Source organism: Leopardus geoffroyi, chromosome A1 (assembly GCF_018350155.1).
Source record: "Leopardus geoffroyi isolate Oge1 chromosome A1, O.geoffroyi_Oge1_pat1.0, whole genome shotgun sequence".
In the NCBI taxonomy this organism is placed as follows: domain Eukaryota; kingdom Metazoa; phylum Chordata; class Mammalia; order Carnivora; family Felidae; genus Leopardus; species Leopardus geoffroyi.
In genome coordinates this window covers 116521681-116536904 of record NC_059326.1, presented here as the reverse complement: position 1 = coordinate 116536904, position 15224 = coordinate 116521681, and the positions used below count along the sequence as shown (strand labels likewise).

At 44.2% G+C, this 15224-nt stretch overlaps 2 protein-coding genes across 2 annotated transcripts; one reads left to right on the top strand and one right to left on the bottom strand.

The window, feature by feature from the left end:
* Positions 1–2037: 2037 nt before the first annotated feature.
* On the bottom strand, positions 2038–12842 carry IK (IK cytokine). Its single transcript, XM_045490911.1, has 20 exons — positions 12705–12842; positions 12089–12155; positions 9914–10006; positions 9506–9565; positions 8511–8678; positions 8226–8340; positions 7763–7833; positions 7515–7561; positions 6539–6702; positions 5924–6032; positions 5580–5619; positions 5201–5420; positions 5025–5043; positions 4473–4551; positions 3953–4033; positions 3641–3698; positions 2799–2887; positions 2528–2636; positions 2327–2361; positions 2038–2239 (listed from the first exon to the last, which is right to left on the bottom strand). Exons 1-20 carry the CDS (start codon positions 12718–12720, stop codon positions 2212–2214), a joined length of 1668 nt encoding a protein of 555 aa, XP_045346867.1. The 5' UTR covers positions 12721–12842; the 3' UTR covers positions 2038–2211.
* A 157-nt stretch (positions 12843–12999) lies between these two features.
* Positions 13000–15222, top strand: NDUFA2 (NADH:ubiquinone oxidoreductase subunit A2). Its single transcript, XM_045491022.1, has 3 exons — positions 13000–13137; positions 13267–13373; positions 15012–15222. The coding sequence occupies exons 1-3, from the start codon at positions 13037–13039 to the stop codon at positions 15101–15103; spliced, it is 300 nt and encodes a 99-aa protein (XP_045346978.1). The 5' UTR covers positions 13000–13036; the 3' UTR covers positions 15104–15222.
* Positions 15223–15224: the final 2 nt, after the last annotated feature.

Below are 15224 nucleotides of genomic sequence, written 5' to 3'. Positions count from 1 at the left end.
CCAGCATTTTTTCTTTTTTTTTTTTAAAGATCACTTTGATTTTTTTTTTAATTTTTTCTTTTTTAACATTTATTTATTTTTGAGACAGAGAGAGGCAGAGCATGAACAGGGGAGGGGCAGAGAGAGAGAGGAAGACACAGAATCTGAAACAGGCTCCAGGCTCCAAGCTGTCAGCACAGAGCCCGACGCAGGGCTCGGACTCACGGTCCATGAGATCATGACCTGAGCCGAAGTCGAACCCCAACCGACCGAGCCACCCAGGCGCCCCAATAGCCAGCATTTTCTTAGATCTGCTATTGGGCTCAATACATTCAACCCTCGGCACAATCATCTTTGTACTCTTATGCTTTTGCTAGAAAATCAGTTTAGTGTGCCCACTATAACCACTCTGCTTCCTGTCATAACGCTGCTTTCCCTGGGCTTACAGAGAATCTTTGCCTTTCTTGTACTGTGTACACTCTGTGGGGTTGGTGCTTGCCATACTTCTTGCAGAAAGTTAGGAACATTGACTATGATTGCAAGAGCTCTGCTGCCATGGAAAGAAAGAGCCAGAAACTATTTTTTTTTTAACGTTTTTTATTTTTGAGAGAATGCAAATGAGGGATGAGCAGGCTCCATGGTGACAGCAATGATCCTGTCGTGGTGCTCAAACTCACGAACTGTGAGATCATGACCTGAGCTGAAGTCAGATGCTCGACCGACCGAGCCACCCAGAAATGAATTTTAAACTGAGTCAACTCCCAGGTCTTTTTTTTTAATTAAGCTCTATGCCCAACATGGCACTTGAACTCATGACCCTGACATCAAGAGTCGCATGCTGTATGGACTGAGCCAGCCACACACCCCCAAACGCCAGGTGTTAAATTTAATGACCCTCTAGATATCTTTATCTGAGCCAGGTTTCTGTGACCCTTAACTGAGACCACTGCTTCAACCATGAGACCAGGATGTCCTTTACTGTCTGATATTAGGCATTCTAGGTGCTGTTGCAGACAAGGCCCAATTTCATCCTTCTAGGTACCATGCACAAAGCTGGCTTCCTCAAATGATCTTGCCCTATCAAGCTAAAAGTGACCAAAAGTAAGGCAAAAAGGCTAAGGTGGCCTTCTAGCTTTCTTGGACAGGTCTTGGGCTCAGGGTAAGAAGTGGCAGCTAGGCATCCAGTCAGAAAATAAATGATGACCCTATGAGCACCAGACCAAAGTGCTAGCAATGAGCAGAGAGGGGGAAAAGGTTGGGGATGGAATGATTCAGAGGCCAAGGACCCACCTGGGGCATTGACAAACATTTCAGGGTGTTGAAGGGCACCAAACCCTGCTGGCCTAGCATAGGGACCCCCCCCAAGGCACTTACTAGGATTATCCCTTCAGCCAGAGAACCAGCAATTTGTGCTTAGAATTACTAAAAGCACGGCGGGGGGGGGGGGGGGGGGGGGTATAAATTCATTTTTATTCCCATGATTGTCCTCAGGTACCTTCACCTAGAGCTTAGTCCTGCACAACCTTGAAATCAGACTGGTAGCCCATTGGGTGGACCCTAATTCCCAGGGAATCTCTGTCCTAAGAATAGGCCACATATGGGCCTGAATGCCTCTGTTATTTGAGACCAATCATCCTTATGTTCCTGTTTACCTCTTGCCCATCAGTGAGGTCATTACGTCCTTCTCCACTAGGCGTCCTGGCTAGGATCCTTATCCAGCAATCTAGAACCATGGCTTAAAGAAGGTCTGAGCTAACTTTCCACATGTACATTTTACACAATCAGTGGAATTCCTCTTGGTGATTCAGGGGTCCTGAAAGGAGGATGCTGAACACAGAGAAGACAGCATAGCAGGTTAACAAGGTTTTGGTTTTTTTTTTAAGTTTATTTATTTTAAGAGAGAGAGGGAGAGCAGGGGGGAAGGGTTTGCAGAGAGTGAGGGAGAGAGAGAATTCCAAGCAGCCTCCACACTGTCAGAGCAGAGCCCAGACACAGGGCTTGATCCCACGAACCATGAGATCATGACCTGAGCTGAAATCAAGAGTCAGACACTTAACAGACTGCGCCACCCAGGGTGCCCCCAGATTGACCAGTTTTAATGGAACTAAATGATTATACAACATTTTATATACATTCACAGAAAGACACCTTGCAACTCTTTGGGGAATTATAGAAAGCAAACAGTGGCAAGCACATCCTTGTGGTGAATCTTTTTGCAGTTGGAACCAGAGATTAGTATTTTGGTCTTTTCACTTCAACTCTGCAATGGAAGGAAAAAGGAGTTGGCATAAGATCAGTACTCTAACCAATTATTACAGTGCCCCAGAGGAAAAATGCTACTGCTCACCCATCAGCCTCCATCTTCTTCCTCTTCTCAATGATCTACAAAAAAGAACAGTTAACACACAACAGTTAGGCTGTGAGCCTAAGCTCACCTAAGACACAAGTCTGACCGCTCTCCTTTGCTCTCCAACCCCCTGCCTGTTCCTGCATCTGTGGGCCATTGTCTCCCTCAGATGAAGTCCACCTAAGAGGCAGTCTCACTTACTGCACTAATCTTCTTCCACTGGCGATCTAGTTCTGCCTTATCATTGGTTTCCTTGAAGCGCCTGGTCTTCCGCCCTTCAGACATCTTGATACCATACTGGAATGCAGCTCTGAGAACAATAAAGGACATTTGGGAGAAAGAAGGCATCAGAGGTTGCATAGCAGTAGCAAGGTGTTCCCAGATGGCCCTGTGACTAGAGAACCTGTTCTGGTGAAGGCTGGCCCATCATCATCCCTCTCCTCAATCTTTGGCCATATTTAGTACAACTCACTTGGGCAAAGCCTCCTTGTTGTTCATATACTCGCTGTATTCCTCCTGGGTATCAAAGTCCCAGCGGCCTAAGGGGCCTTTCTTATTACCCTGTTAGAGACACAGTGAGAACAGGGAAGTTAGAAATGTCAGTGGAAACAGAATTTTAGCCCTTAATAAAGCCAGGTTCTCCCACAATCTTGTTCCATCATTCATAAATCCCACCCTAATAAATGCTTACTATGTACCAGGCATTATTCTGAACACTTATTTAATTTCCTCAAACTCTATTAAAAAACAACCATATTCCTCCGAATTCTCTCGATGAGGAAACTGAAGCATAAGCAGTAAAATAAGTTGTCAAGGTCACAAAACTTGGCAGAGCCAGGGTTCAGCAAGTCTCCAAGATGGAATTACACCATGCTCAACCACTGCAGTAAAAACAAGGAAAAACTAGTTGAAATTTCGCCACCATTAATGGTATTATTTGTTAAGGTATTTTTGTTTTTAAGACAGAGAACATTTCAATCCTGCTAGAATAAAATTCAGTTATTTTTCTCAAGACTGAAGTTCCTTCCTACCCTTTCTCTTTATGCACTAAAGGCTTGCTTACTGCCTAGTACAGAAATCAAAGCCTGGCATTTTGTAGGAAATAAATCTACTTTGGGCATATCTCATTTGCTTCTGGACAGATACATTAAAGGTTAAGCTTCTCATGACCTCACAATGCTGCTGTTCTTCGTGCTGCAGTGGATGAAAAGTTAAGGCCCAGAAAACGAGACACAGATCTTTTGGGAGGGGGGAAGGGGATACTGCTGAAGAGTAACTACCCCCAAATCCCCACCCATCCTTCCAACTCCACACCTGGTCCATTTTGCTGTAATCCACCTCCTCATCACTATCCACGGCCATGTCATCCATCCTGGAGAGAAGCAACAGTTAAAGAGATGGTGCAGACCCATACTCCTATGCTTTATCCAGAAACCCACCCAACTAAGATGCCATATGCCTAGAAATGACAACCACCACCCCCAGACCTCCCACCCAGAGCCTCAAAGAACATTTCATCGAAATAAGTACCCGTGGGTCCAAGTTAATGAAATTTCCACCTCATTCCCCTCCCCACAACTTATTGTCCAATTATCCCAGCCTCCCTTCTTTAACAGTCTCACATACGTGGCTGGATAACACTCAGCATAACTGTTGGACATGCCAAAGAAGTCTCCCAGCTGCTTCTTGTCCTCTGGCTTCTTCAGCATATGCTATGTCAAAGAAAATAATTCTACCTATAGCAGAAAAGCTTCAAGAAGGGCCAAGGCCTAGAAGCCCCAACATGAAAACTTGTGAGGAGAAGGCTGTGAGCTTGCGTGAATTCTCTGAGAAATGGGAAAGGCATGGGGCACCTGGCTGGCTCAGTCAGAAGAGAATGTGACTCTTGATCTCAGGGTCGTTAAGCTCAAGTCCCACACTGGGTGTAGATTACTGAAATAAACTTAAAAAAAATAATACCTTAAAAAAAAAGAACAAATGTGGGGAAAAAAGAGGAAGTCACAACGACTGCAAAATTCTATCAAAATTCACCATAAGAGGCAGGATGGGAGCCAGGGGTTGTGGGGAAACAGGGAGGTAGGTGGAATTGGAAAGAAACAGGACAACAGTTTTCTAGAATCCAACAACATAGTGAAATAAAGGATATGATTCAGTGCCTTCCCAGCCAGCAGATCCAGCAAACTTTTCATTGATCGATTTGATCAACTCCTTAGCAGATCCAGGTCCTGGGGGGGAAAGGGAACTCTATTCAGAATGTCAAACAAGGAACTTACGACCTCTTTTCCACACACACTTCTAACCTGTTTTCATAAAACCATTTTTTAAGTAACAGAAAAAACTCTCTTTTAGTTAACATAATTTTAATCAAATTTCAACTAATAATGAGCTACTCTGGGTGAAATGGGGTTGTGTACAAAGAATACGGCCGGTGAGACCTGCCTCACGTCTTTCAGAACCGCAAAGCTGGAGGAATTGTATCTAACAGAGCAAATATGCCTGCCATTGCCCAGGAAGAGGGAGGGAACTCCAGACTCCTCTTCTTTCTATTCCATGAAGCAAGATGTGGATCTTAATGAGAACCCAGACCAGAAGTCCCACAATCCCAACCGTTGCCAGCTCTGAACTCTAGGATAGACTCTCAGCCCAGGGCAAAGCAAGACCACCAGAGCTAATTCAAGATGTCTCAGATACAACCCACCTTTGTCAACGTCCATGGGCTGGAAAGAAAAGAGAAACTGAAGTGAGTATCACCATGAGGGATTTACACTCATTCCTCCCCACTTGACTAATCCCTGAATCAACTCCCTACCCTACCTGGCTGGGCAGGCACAGAGATGGGCAGTTCTACCACTCGGTACCAGGGTCTTATCTCACCTCATCATCCACTTTCGGCTTCTCAAAGTAGCTGTGCCTCTTCTTCTCTTCCTCTCTCTCTCTGTCCCGCTCCCGCTCCCGATCTCGTTCTCTCTCCCGTTCTCTGTCACGGTCTCTGTCTCTCTCCCGATCACGCTCTCGTTCCCGGTATCTCTCCCGCTCCTTGTCCCGAGGAGTCTTGGTTGTGGATGGCACATAATCCCCAATGTCTTCAAATATACTAGAAAAACAGAGATCCCTAGCTGCCAAAGTCACACCACTTCCACTCTCCCTGGCCATTTCTCCAGATTCTCACACCAAGGCCTCCCCAAAATGCCAAAAACAAGAAACAAAGAGCTCCTTCCTCCCTCACATCAGGTGACAGTGCTACGATACATACTTCATGTCAGCTTCAGGGGGCTTCTTCTCTTCCATCTTCCCTAAGATATAAAGAGAGTAGTGAACAAAATATTCCTGAGTTGATTCCCACTTAGCCTAAACAGCTCTGAATGCCCATCTGTTTAGAAGGTGGGATGATAAAATCTCCCAATACTCTCCCCCATCAAGTCTCAAAGCTGACCACTGCTTTCTGGGTGAGCCAAGCTAATGCTCTATTGCTCTCATTTTTTGCTGCTCTCCAGGAGCCCCCCAATGCTCTAGACACAGAAGGCTCTAGCAGACCATGGTTCCACCCTCAAATGCCCCTCCAGAGTTAAGGTTTCTCTCCCTAACTCTCCAGGTTACCTTTATCCTTCTTCTTGAGCTTCTTATTGCGGGTACCCTGCCGCAGGTAGGAAAGGATCTGGGTGAGCTTGCTGATTACGATGTCATTTGTAGTCAGTGTTGTCTGGGCCTGAAAACCCCAAGTAGCAAGGATATTATCCCACAGAGCAAGAATCTCTTCACTTCATTCACTTAACAAACTAACGGACAAATTATAACCAACTAGGTGAAAACAGAGAAAGGTGTTACAGGAGATTCCAGGCAAACAGAATAGCATATACAAAGAGATCTGTGTCAAAAGTGAATCTAGCACATTCAAGAGAGCTGGGATTCCCTGGAGAACAACAACAGGGAATCATGGTGAAAAGTGGCTCAGAAGGCCAAAAGGTGCAAGGACAATTTCTCGATGAGAAATCACTGAAAGCTTCTCAATAGTGGTGAGGCAAAAATGTACATGTTGAAAAAGATCACACCAGCCATTTGTAAAAATCACTCCAGTGAATCTAAATTGAAATTTAGAAAGTGAAAAGTGGACAGGACTCAGTGATGGGTTAAATGTGGTGGATGAGACCCAGGGCAGAATCAAGGCTGGTTCCCAGGTTTAAGGCTCACGTAAGAGGCTCTCAAGTCACTTACCTCCATAGTGGGGCAATCTGCTTTGCTGCGGATAAGCGTGGTGGGGATATCTGTGTCTGCATACTCGTCATCCAGGTCTACCACATAGGCCATGCGGCCTGGCAGGAACAGCTCATTGCGTTCATATGCCTTGCTCCTAAACAGTGTGCGGTAAACATTGCGGCCTACAAAAACAGGACAAGCAGCAAGCATAGCCACTGAGAACCTTCTACAATTAACAGCTGCCATTTATCAAGTGCTTAACTCTGTGCCAGCCCCCACTCAAACTTCACAATAGCCCTGTAAGATGTGCCTTACTATCTCCTTTTAACTGATAAAGATACAAAAGTTGAGAGTGAAATGATTTACCAAGAATCATACAGCTACCAAGCAACAGAATAAAGAAGGGGACCCAGGCAGTCTATCTCCAAAGCCTGAGCTCCTATCCAGTCTTTTACAAAGTCTTCTCAAGAGCACTATGTGCCTCACATTGTATTAGGCCCTGTGAGGAAGAAAGATGCTTAACATGATAGGTACGGTGCATAAACTACTTTTCTTTGCCCCAATAATCCCATGAGGTGAATTAGCCCCATTTTTGCAAACAGGTAATGTGAAATGAAGTCAGGTGCCTAATATCACATGCCTAGTGTAGTTTCATTACCAGGATTCAAACCCAGGTCTCAGACTGCAAATTCTGAGCTTTTAATCACCAACCATGCTACCTCCTTTAACACATAAGCTACGAGCTACTTCCCTTAATGCATAAACCACAATATGAAACAGCTTCCAACATAATTGAGGAGATATTAATAACACACATGAAATGACTAAGTCCACATCCAATTTCTAGTAGAGCATTTTGTAAGAACCAGCTACTCTGGGGGCAAGATAGAGGAAAGCAGGCTGAGGGAAAGGAGAAGCATATCCTGCTCAGAGCATTAAGTCCCTACAATTCACCTAAAATGTACAACCTTTAGCGTAGAAATTCTGTACTCACCCAAACGTGTCTTAAATTCAATTTTGTTCTCAGGATCCTCATCTTTCCTAGAAAGATAAAAATAAGTTTTTTTGCTAAATGTGTTCCTACTTTTTTATCTTTTTTTTTTTTTTTAATATTTATTTTTGAGAGAGAGACAGAGTGAAAGCAGGGGAGGGGCAGAGAAAGAGGGAGACACAGAATCCAAAGTGTTCCTACTTTAAGTCCCACTTTTCTAAACTCTCAAGCTCTCCACAATGTTTACTTACTTGGTTTCCTTCTGGGGCTTTTCCATAAGTTCTTCCTCTTCTTTCTCTTTGCTGGCAATCTCAGCTCGTACCTAGAGTTTAGACATTTATTCATATTACATACATTTACCTAACACCACTATACACCTTGCTGTACCAGGAACTAAGGACTCAATATTAAATAAGTCAATACAGTGCTTGCCCTAAGGGAGCTTACAGCAGAAGAGACAACAAAATGTGATAACTATGATAAGTGAAATAGAGGAGCTATGCAAAGGTACAGGAAGTAGAAGGTGAGGAATGGGGCTTAACCATACCTAGGTGATCACTTGAAGGATGAATAGTAATTAGTCCTAAACAAGAGCCACCATTAGCCCTTCTACATGGTCTGGACTAACAGAAGTCTCCCTCCTTCACCTGGAAAGGCTTGTACAAGAGCATTCAGCACTCTAGAATTACTCTCCACCCACCCACCAAGGCTCACCTTTTGAAGCAGAGCAAAATCCAAGCCTTTCACCAAATGGGTGTGTTCCATGTCACCACCCAAGAATTTGGACTCCTGGATCAACTGTCTTCTTTTCTCTGCAGCTGATTTGTCCCTATATATGGAAAGAGAACCACATTAGAATAGTCTTTTATGTCTTCAAGTCCCTCTTGAAATGGCTCAGCTGAGGCTCCAAAGTGGGTAAAGTGTTAGGTAGAACTCACACTGTGATTGCAGGACTCTGGAATGCTTAGGGAATCACACCCTGGCTGCCATGGTACTCACGCCTCAGCAGTGGGGCCCACAGCCCTGTAGTTAGCTGTGGTACTGATTAGCTCAGTTTCCTCATAATCTTTGTTTACACCATCTCGCCGTTCCTTGGCACGGTCCCGGTACTTCTCTGCTAGTTCTCTCTCTCTCTCAATTTCTTGTTGACGAAGCTTGGCATAATAACTGTGACAAGAGAAAAGCAATGCGTAAAGCTCACCAGCTGTTATCCCAAGGTCAGCAGAATTGTTCCTGCCTGTTTCCTCCAACTCTCTGGTGAAAACTCATATATGTCCTGATAGAACTGCTGGCCACCTCTTGATAGTTCTCAAAATCAGAACTACAGCATCTTCCAGATCACAGTGTTTCAATGCCACCTCAGGACATTCTGTCAATTCAGAATTCTTCAATGCCACCCAACTCTGTAGAGATTTTTCCATAGGGCAACCAGGAAGTTATCTAAATTTTTATCACCTTCCAAATTTCAACTGAAAGTCAGTCATTCCTTGCTGGTCCTCCCCCGAAAGAAAGGAACAGCAGAATACCAGGTCCAGAAGTTTTAGTATCATAGAAATGAATAATGATGATAATGATGATGATGGTGATAACAGTAGACAAGTATTACTGGGTGGTTATCATATGCCAGGCACTAGTGCTAAGTGCTTATATGCACTTATATCAGCTGCACTTATATCGCAGCTGATCCTCATGACAACCTGATAAAAAGTTGTGAAATCACTCTCTGTTCTACCCATGAGAATACTATTAGAAAGGTTAGGCAATATGCCCATGGCTATCCAGCTAGAAACTGGTAAAGATGAGATTAAAATACTGCAGGCTGACTCCAGAGTCCTAAATTGCCACTCTACGTATTCCTCCTCTCCAGTGAAGCACAGAACCTCAAAATAATAAAGGAAAATGTTAATCTTTATGCTCCTACTACTACCTCCTACTCCTTTCCCCCAAATACTATCCAACACTTAAAGCCCAACACTCCTCCATCCTTCCTTCACCTTTTCTTTTTTCTCCTTCGTGCAGCGGGGTCTTCATCCTCATTGTACTCCCTTGGCATCCTAGAAGACAAAGAAATTCAATGATAGCGTTAGAAAACATCACAACCACCTGAAGCACTATTAAAATCATATATTCCCCAATATCTACCCCAGTATCTGAGTACATAGGGCTGGAATGGACCTCTGTCCATTTAAGCACCAGCAGCAACTCTAGTAGTACAAGTGGTATGTGGAACATTCTGAGTTCCTAGAGCACCCCAGTCTCCACTGGAGCTTCAATCTCCAGCAGGAGACAATCAGAATCACAGTCTTCAAAAATAACTAGGCTTCCAGTTCCTAAGACATCTAATTTGGTAGATTTTCCATAGGAAGGAAATAAGAGACAGGTTGGAAGACCCCAGAACTTACTCATGGTGACGTGATTTAGAGGGTGGTGCAGATGTGGGTGCAGCCCTCGGGGTCATGAGAAGTTTCCTGAAGTCTTCATTGGTGAGTTTTGACCTAGAAGGCAAAGATTTTAAAAATGAGTACCTAGTAAAAACTGGAAAAGGAGTATGTAAAAAAAAGGTTAATTTTACTGGAAACCATGAAAATACAAACTAAGACAAAAACATGCCACTTTTAATGCATCACAGTGTTAACAATTAAAAAGTCTGATAAATCAAGTATGAGTGAGAATGTGGGAAGTAAACATTCTGCTGAAGGGAACATATATAAGTCAGTACAGCCAATATGAGGACAAGTTGGCAGTATCAAAATTTACATGTGTATCTCCTATTACCTAGCAATTCCATTCACCTATATTTAGCTTTGCTAATTACTGACATAGGTATATTAGAAGGCCTGTAAAAAAGGTTCAGTTTCGGATATGAAGATAATAAAAACTTGGAAACAACCTAAATGTATATTAACTAGAGACTAATTAAATCATGTTTCTCAAATGTGGGGTAGATAGCAACAATGGTATAAGAGATAATTTTAATTGGTACAATGACAAAGACTTACTCCTTGGCCAAACTTCAGTCGGGCTCTTTCTGGGCCTGCTGTGCCCAGTTTTAGCAAAGAATCCTGCTAAGTGTTCCCAAGGAAGACACTGTTCAAGACTATTGTCATAGTAAGGGCAGTTGGGTGGCTCAGTCAGTTAAGTGTCCAGTTTCAGCTCAGGTCATGATCTTGCAGTTCATGGGTTCGAACCCTGCATCAGGCTCTGCGTTGACAGCATGGAACCTGCCTCTCTCTCCCCTTCTCTCTGCCCAACGCCTGCTCTCAGGCATGCACTCTCTCTCTGATAAATAAATTAAAAAACTTAAAAAAAAAAAGAAAAAAAGACTACTGTCATAGGAATAAAGACTACTGCAATAGGGGAGAGGAACTGACACTCAACTCTGAATATACACTGGGACAACTGGAGACTTATAAAAAATTACTGGGGTGCCTGGGTGGCTCAGTCGGTTAAGCGTCTGACTTCGGCTCAGGTCATGATCTCACGGTCCGTGAGTTCGAGCCCCGCGTCAGGCTCTGTGCTGACAGCTCAGAGCCTGGAGCCCGTTTCAGATTCTGTGTCTCCCTCTCTCTCTGCTCCTCCCCTGTTCATGCTTTGTCTCTCTCTGTCTCAAAAATAAATAAACATTAAAAAAAATTTAAAAAAATCACTAAAAGGAACTTTTAAGCATCAAGGGTAGAAAAAGGACCCTGACTGGACCTACTTCATTACTTAAGGGGATTCTCCATAAACTGGCTTAACAGCATTCTTTGCTAAACAGGAGCCCAACAGTCCTAGTCAAAAACAGACCCCAGAGAAGCCTGATGAAAATCTGGTCAAGAAGGGAGTCCTTGTTACTGCCATGAAAATAATCTCCAAACGGTGCCTGGGTGGCTCAGTTGGTTAAGCTTCTGACTTTGGCTCAGGTCATGATCTTATGGTTCGTGAGTTCAAGCCCCACATTAGCTTTGTGCTGACAGTGCAGAGACTGCTTGGGATTCTCTCCCTCTCTCTCTGCCCCTCCCCTACTGGTGTTCTCTCTCCCTCTCCCTCCCTCTCTCCCTCCCTCCCTTCCTCTCTCTCTCTCTGAATAAACTTAAAAAAATATATAATAATCTCCAAGATATGGAGTGGGGAAAACCAAGTGGCAAAATGATATATATACACAACACCATACCATTTAATTTTAAGACTTCAAATTATAGAGTAATATTTTCCTCAGGCATGCAAGTATGTATATAAATGTTAAAAAAAAAAGAAAAAGAAAAAAAAGACAAGTAAAAAAGGAACAGTGGTTACCTCTAAGAAAGGGACTGGGGATGTTATTTACCCTTATTTCTACTTTAATTTTCTACAAGAATCAACTTCTGTATCATATGTAATTAAACATTAACTTTAAAAACTAGCACCCTCCCGGCCAGAATTTCCTCTCTAATACTTTGATGCAATTGACCTGATCCAGCTAAAGTTCACAGAGATAAAGAAGCAAGTGGCACAATTTTTTGGACCATCCTTGCTGCAACTTAGAATTCTTTCACCGTCACCACACCACTCTACTTGCCCCCTAGTTCATTCCCATAGTCCCATACTCAAACACTCACTGGTGGAAGGAGTGAGGATCGTCCACATCGTGGCCATCTGGAGCCAAGGGGTTGGAGAAAGGCTCACCTAAGAAAAATAATAGGCACTAAATCTCTTTCGTGTCAGGCCCTGTGCAAAAGTCGGAATGTATCAGCGAACAATACGGATGTTTTCACGTCAAACTGCTCACAATATAGTGAGGAAGAACGGTAAGAACAAAGACAGTGACAACAGATCATAATTATGTGCCGAAGTGAGAAAATACAAGGAGCTGTTGGTGCAGAGGAGAGGGCCCCTAAACCAGCGCTGGAGGATTAGCAAAGACTTCCTGAAGATGACATCTAAGATACTGCGTGAAAGATAAATTGGCGCAATTCAAGATCAAGTGCTGGGGATAGGGGATAGTTCACAGATAAACCATCCGTTGTCACTTGGGGCAAGGACAAGGCTTAGAGACAACAGTCCGGAGATTCCCGGTTTCACTCGGGACCCAACGGCTTCGCCAGATTCCAGCGTCACACCCCGCCCTCTCTCCACCCCCCAGATTCCACACAGGGCTTAAGATCTGAGGCGAAAACAACACGCCAAGTGTCCCAAGTCCTGAAGGTAATAAAGAACAGATGACCCGAGACTTACTGTCTCGCTCTGGCATTTCGACTGCGGTGTTTCAACGCCACCAATGACTGAAGCTCCAGCGACAACACAGCAGCGACAAGCTTTTTCCCACAATGCACCTCAGGAACAGCCCACAGTGCTTTGCGCTCCGCAACCTTTCCGCCACCGCCAGCTAGCCCAGAAATTGGAAAAAAAACCGGAACGTTTCCTTGGCAATGCTTTTAAGGCATTGGCTAAACTTTAGCCTGCCCCCCTGCGTCATCTAAATATCGCGGGAACTGGAGGGTCCGCGATTGGTCGGATTAGAGAACATGACCGGAAGTCCTAGGTCGGGGAGTTAAGCGCTAGCGGAGATGGCGGCGGCTGTAGCCAGTCGCGGAATTTGGGCAAAACTGGGCCTGCGTGAAATTCGCGTCCACTTGTGCCAGCGCTCGCCTGGCAGTCAGGGCGTCAGGTGAGGCGCAAGGTAGTGGGGCCGGTAAGCTTCGGGGTTCCCAGGTCATGACCTCTGTCTCCCGGGTGTCTGGGGAGGCCGGCGCGTAGATAGCACGCACAGCTCTCTCCCGCCCCCCCCCACCCACAGGGAATTTATCGAGAAAAACTATGTGCAGCTGAAGAAGGCGAACCCTGACCTGCCAATCCTAATCCGCGAGTGTTCCGATGTGCAGCCCAAGCTCTGGGCCCGTTACGGTGAGCGGGGGAAGCGGGCGGTCTAGGAGCTCGGTAGAACATTGGTTTGAAGAGACAGAGTCATACAGGGGTCAAGCAGAAATCTGTAGGGAGACTGGAACTCGGACTTCGTCCTTGCTTTTGAGGTTGTTTCAGATAAATTCACATTTGCACGGTTACAGGAAGTTTCCTGTCTCTAGTAGCATAGGTGTGGAGACGGGCCCGGTACTGCGTAAATTCCAAGAGCTGTTTTCGTAATTCAGAACGGGGTTCAGATGGGAAAGAAGAGATGCTAGTCAATTACCATCGATGTGGGTACTTACACATTAGGTGTGGGCAGTGCTATACTTGGTAGTGTGAGAATCTCAGTAACAAAAACCTAAGATGATTCTGTTGAGTAATTAATGCTAAGGTGTGTTGAGTGCTTTCTTGCCTAAATCTCATTTAATCTTCATTAATCATATGAGGGGGTGTTTGGTTTTTTTCTCATTGTAGAGATGAGAAGGATGAATAAAAATTTTGATGCAGCAGGGTCACCTGGCTGGTTCAGTCAATAGAGCATGTGACTCTTGATGTGGGGGTTGAGTTCAGGCCCAACATTGGGTGTGGAGCTTACCAAAAAAAATTTTTTTTATGGAACATAACTAAGGTTATGCACCTAGGATACAACAGAGTTGAGCCTTTTACACGTGTTCCCCCTTTTTAGGATGCGCTTCTACCAGATTTTCATGGCTAGCTGGTTGTAATTCAGGTTGTTGTTATTCAGGTCTGAATATGTGTATCACCTCCTCAATAAGGAATTCCCTGGCAAGTTATGTAACAATGCCCTTAGCACCTTTTGCTCATATTCCCAATTTAAGTTTTCCATAATCTGAAAGTTAAATTGCTTGACACATAGTAGGCACACAGTACCTATTAGACTTACTGAATAATGGTATTGTGGCCACAGTTTTTAACTACACCTTTGCCTAGGAATGACAGGAGAAAATAAAATCACACTTAAGGTAGACTGGTTCTAACAGTGGGTAACTGCAGTATGTATTAAAAACTGGGGAGGGAGTGCCTTGGTGGTTCAGTTGGTTAAGCATCTGACTTTGGCTCAGGTCATGATCTCACAGTTGGTGAGTTTGAGCCCCACTTGGGCTCTGTGCTGACAGCTCACAGCCTAGAGCCTGCTTCAGATTCTATGTCTCCCTCTATCTCTGCCCCTCTGCTGCTCGCACTGTGTCTCTTTCTCCCTCAAAATAAATATTGTTTTAAATGGGGAGTAAAAAGTCAATAGACTAGAGGAGATGGATACAGATGAGTGTATTATATACTAGGACTATGGGAGACATAGACTTGGCACCTAGCCAAGGCTAGGCCCATGCAAACTGTGCTCAATAGTAAATACCTACCAGGCCCCTAAAAACTGCCCTGAAACACCTTCCTTCCCATTGTGGCCACCCAGAATCAGCCAAAATTCTAGTCAGACCTATGCTTCCTAGAGGTGTTTGACACCCAATGGATAAATTCTAGGCATCCCAAATACACCTTGGTGATATCTCATTACTTTTCCTATTCTCACAAAACTGTAAGTTAAAGACAAAGACCTTTTATTAATATCTTAGTACCCCCTCAGTGCATATTGGATATTTAATTACTTCTCTGTCTCCTCAGCATTTGGCCAAGAGAAGAATGTCTCATTGAATAACTTCAGTGCTGATCAAGTAACCAGAGCCATGGAGAATGTGCTAAGTGGCAAAGCCTGAAGGTGAAGCCTCCACTGATTGTTAAGAGCAACAGCCCCAAAGCTTGGACTATGCTGGACTGAGTAAAATGTGGGGAAAATGTGTTCTTCTGTTATTTATAAAGCTTGTGCTGAAAAATACC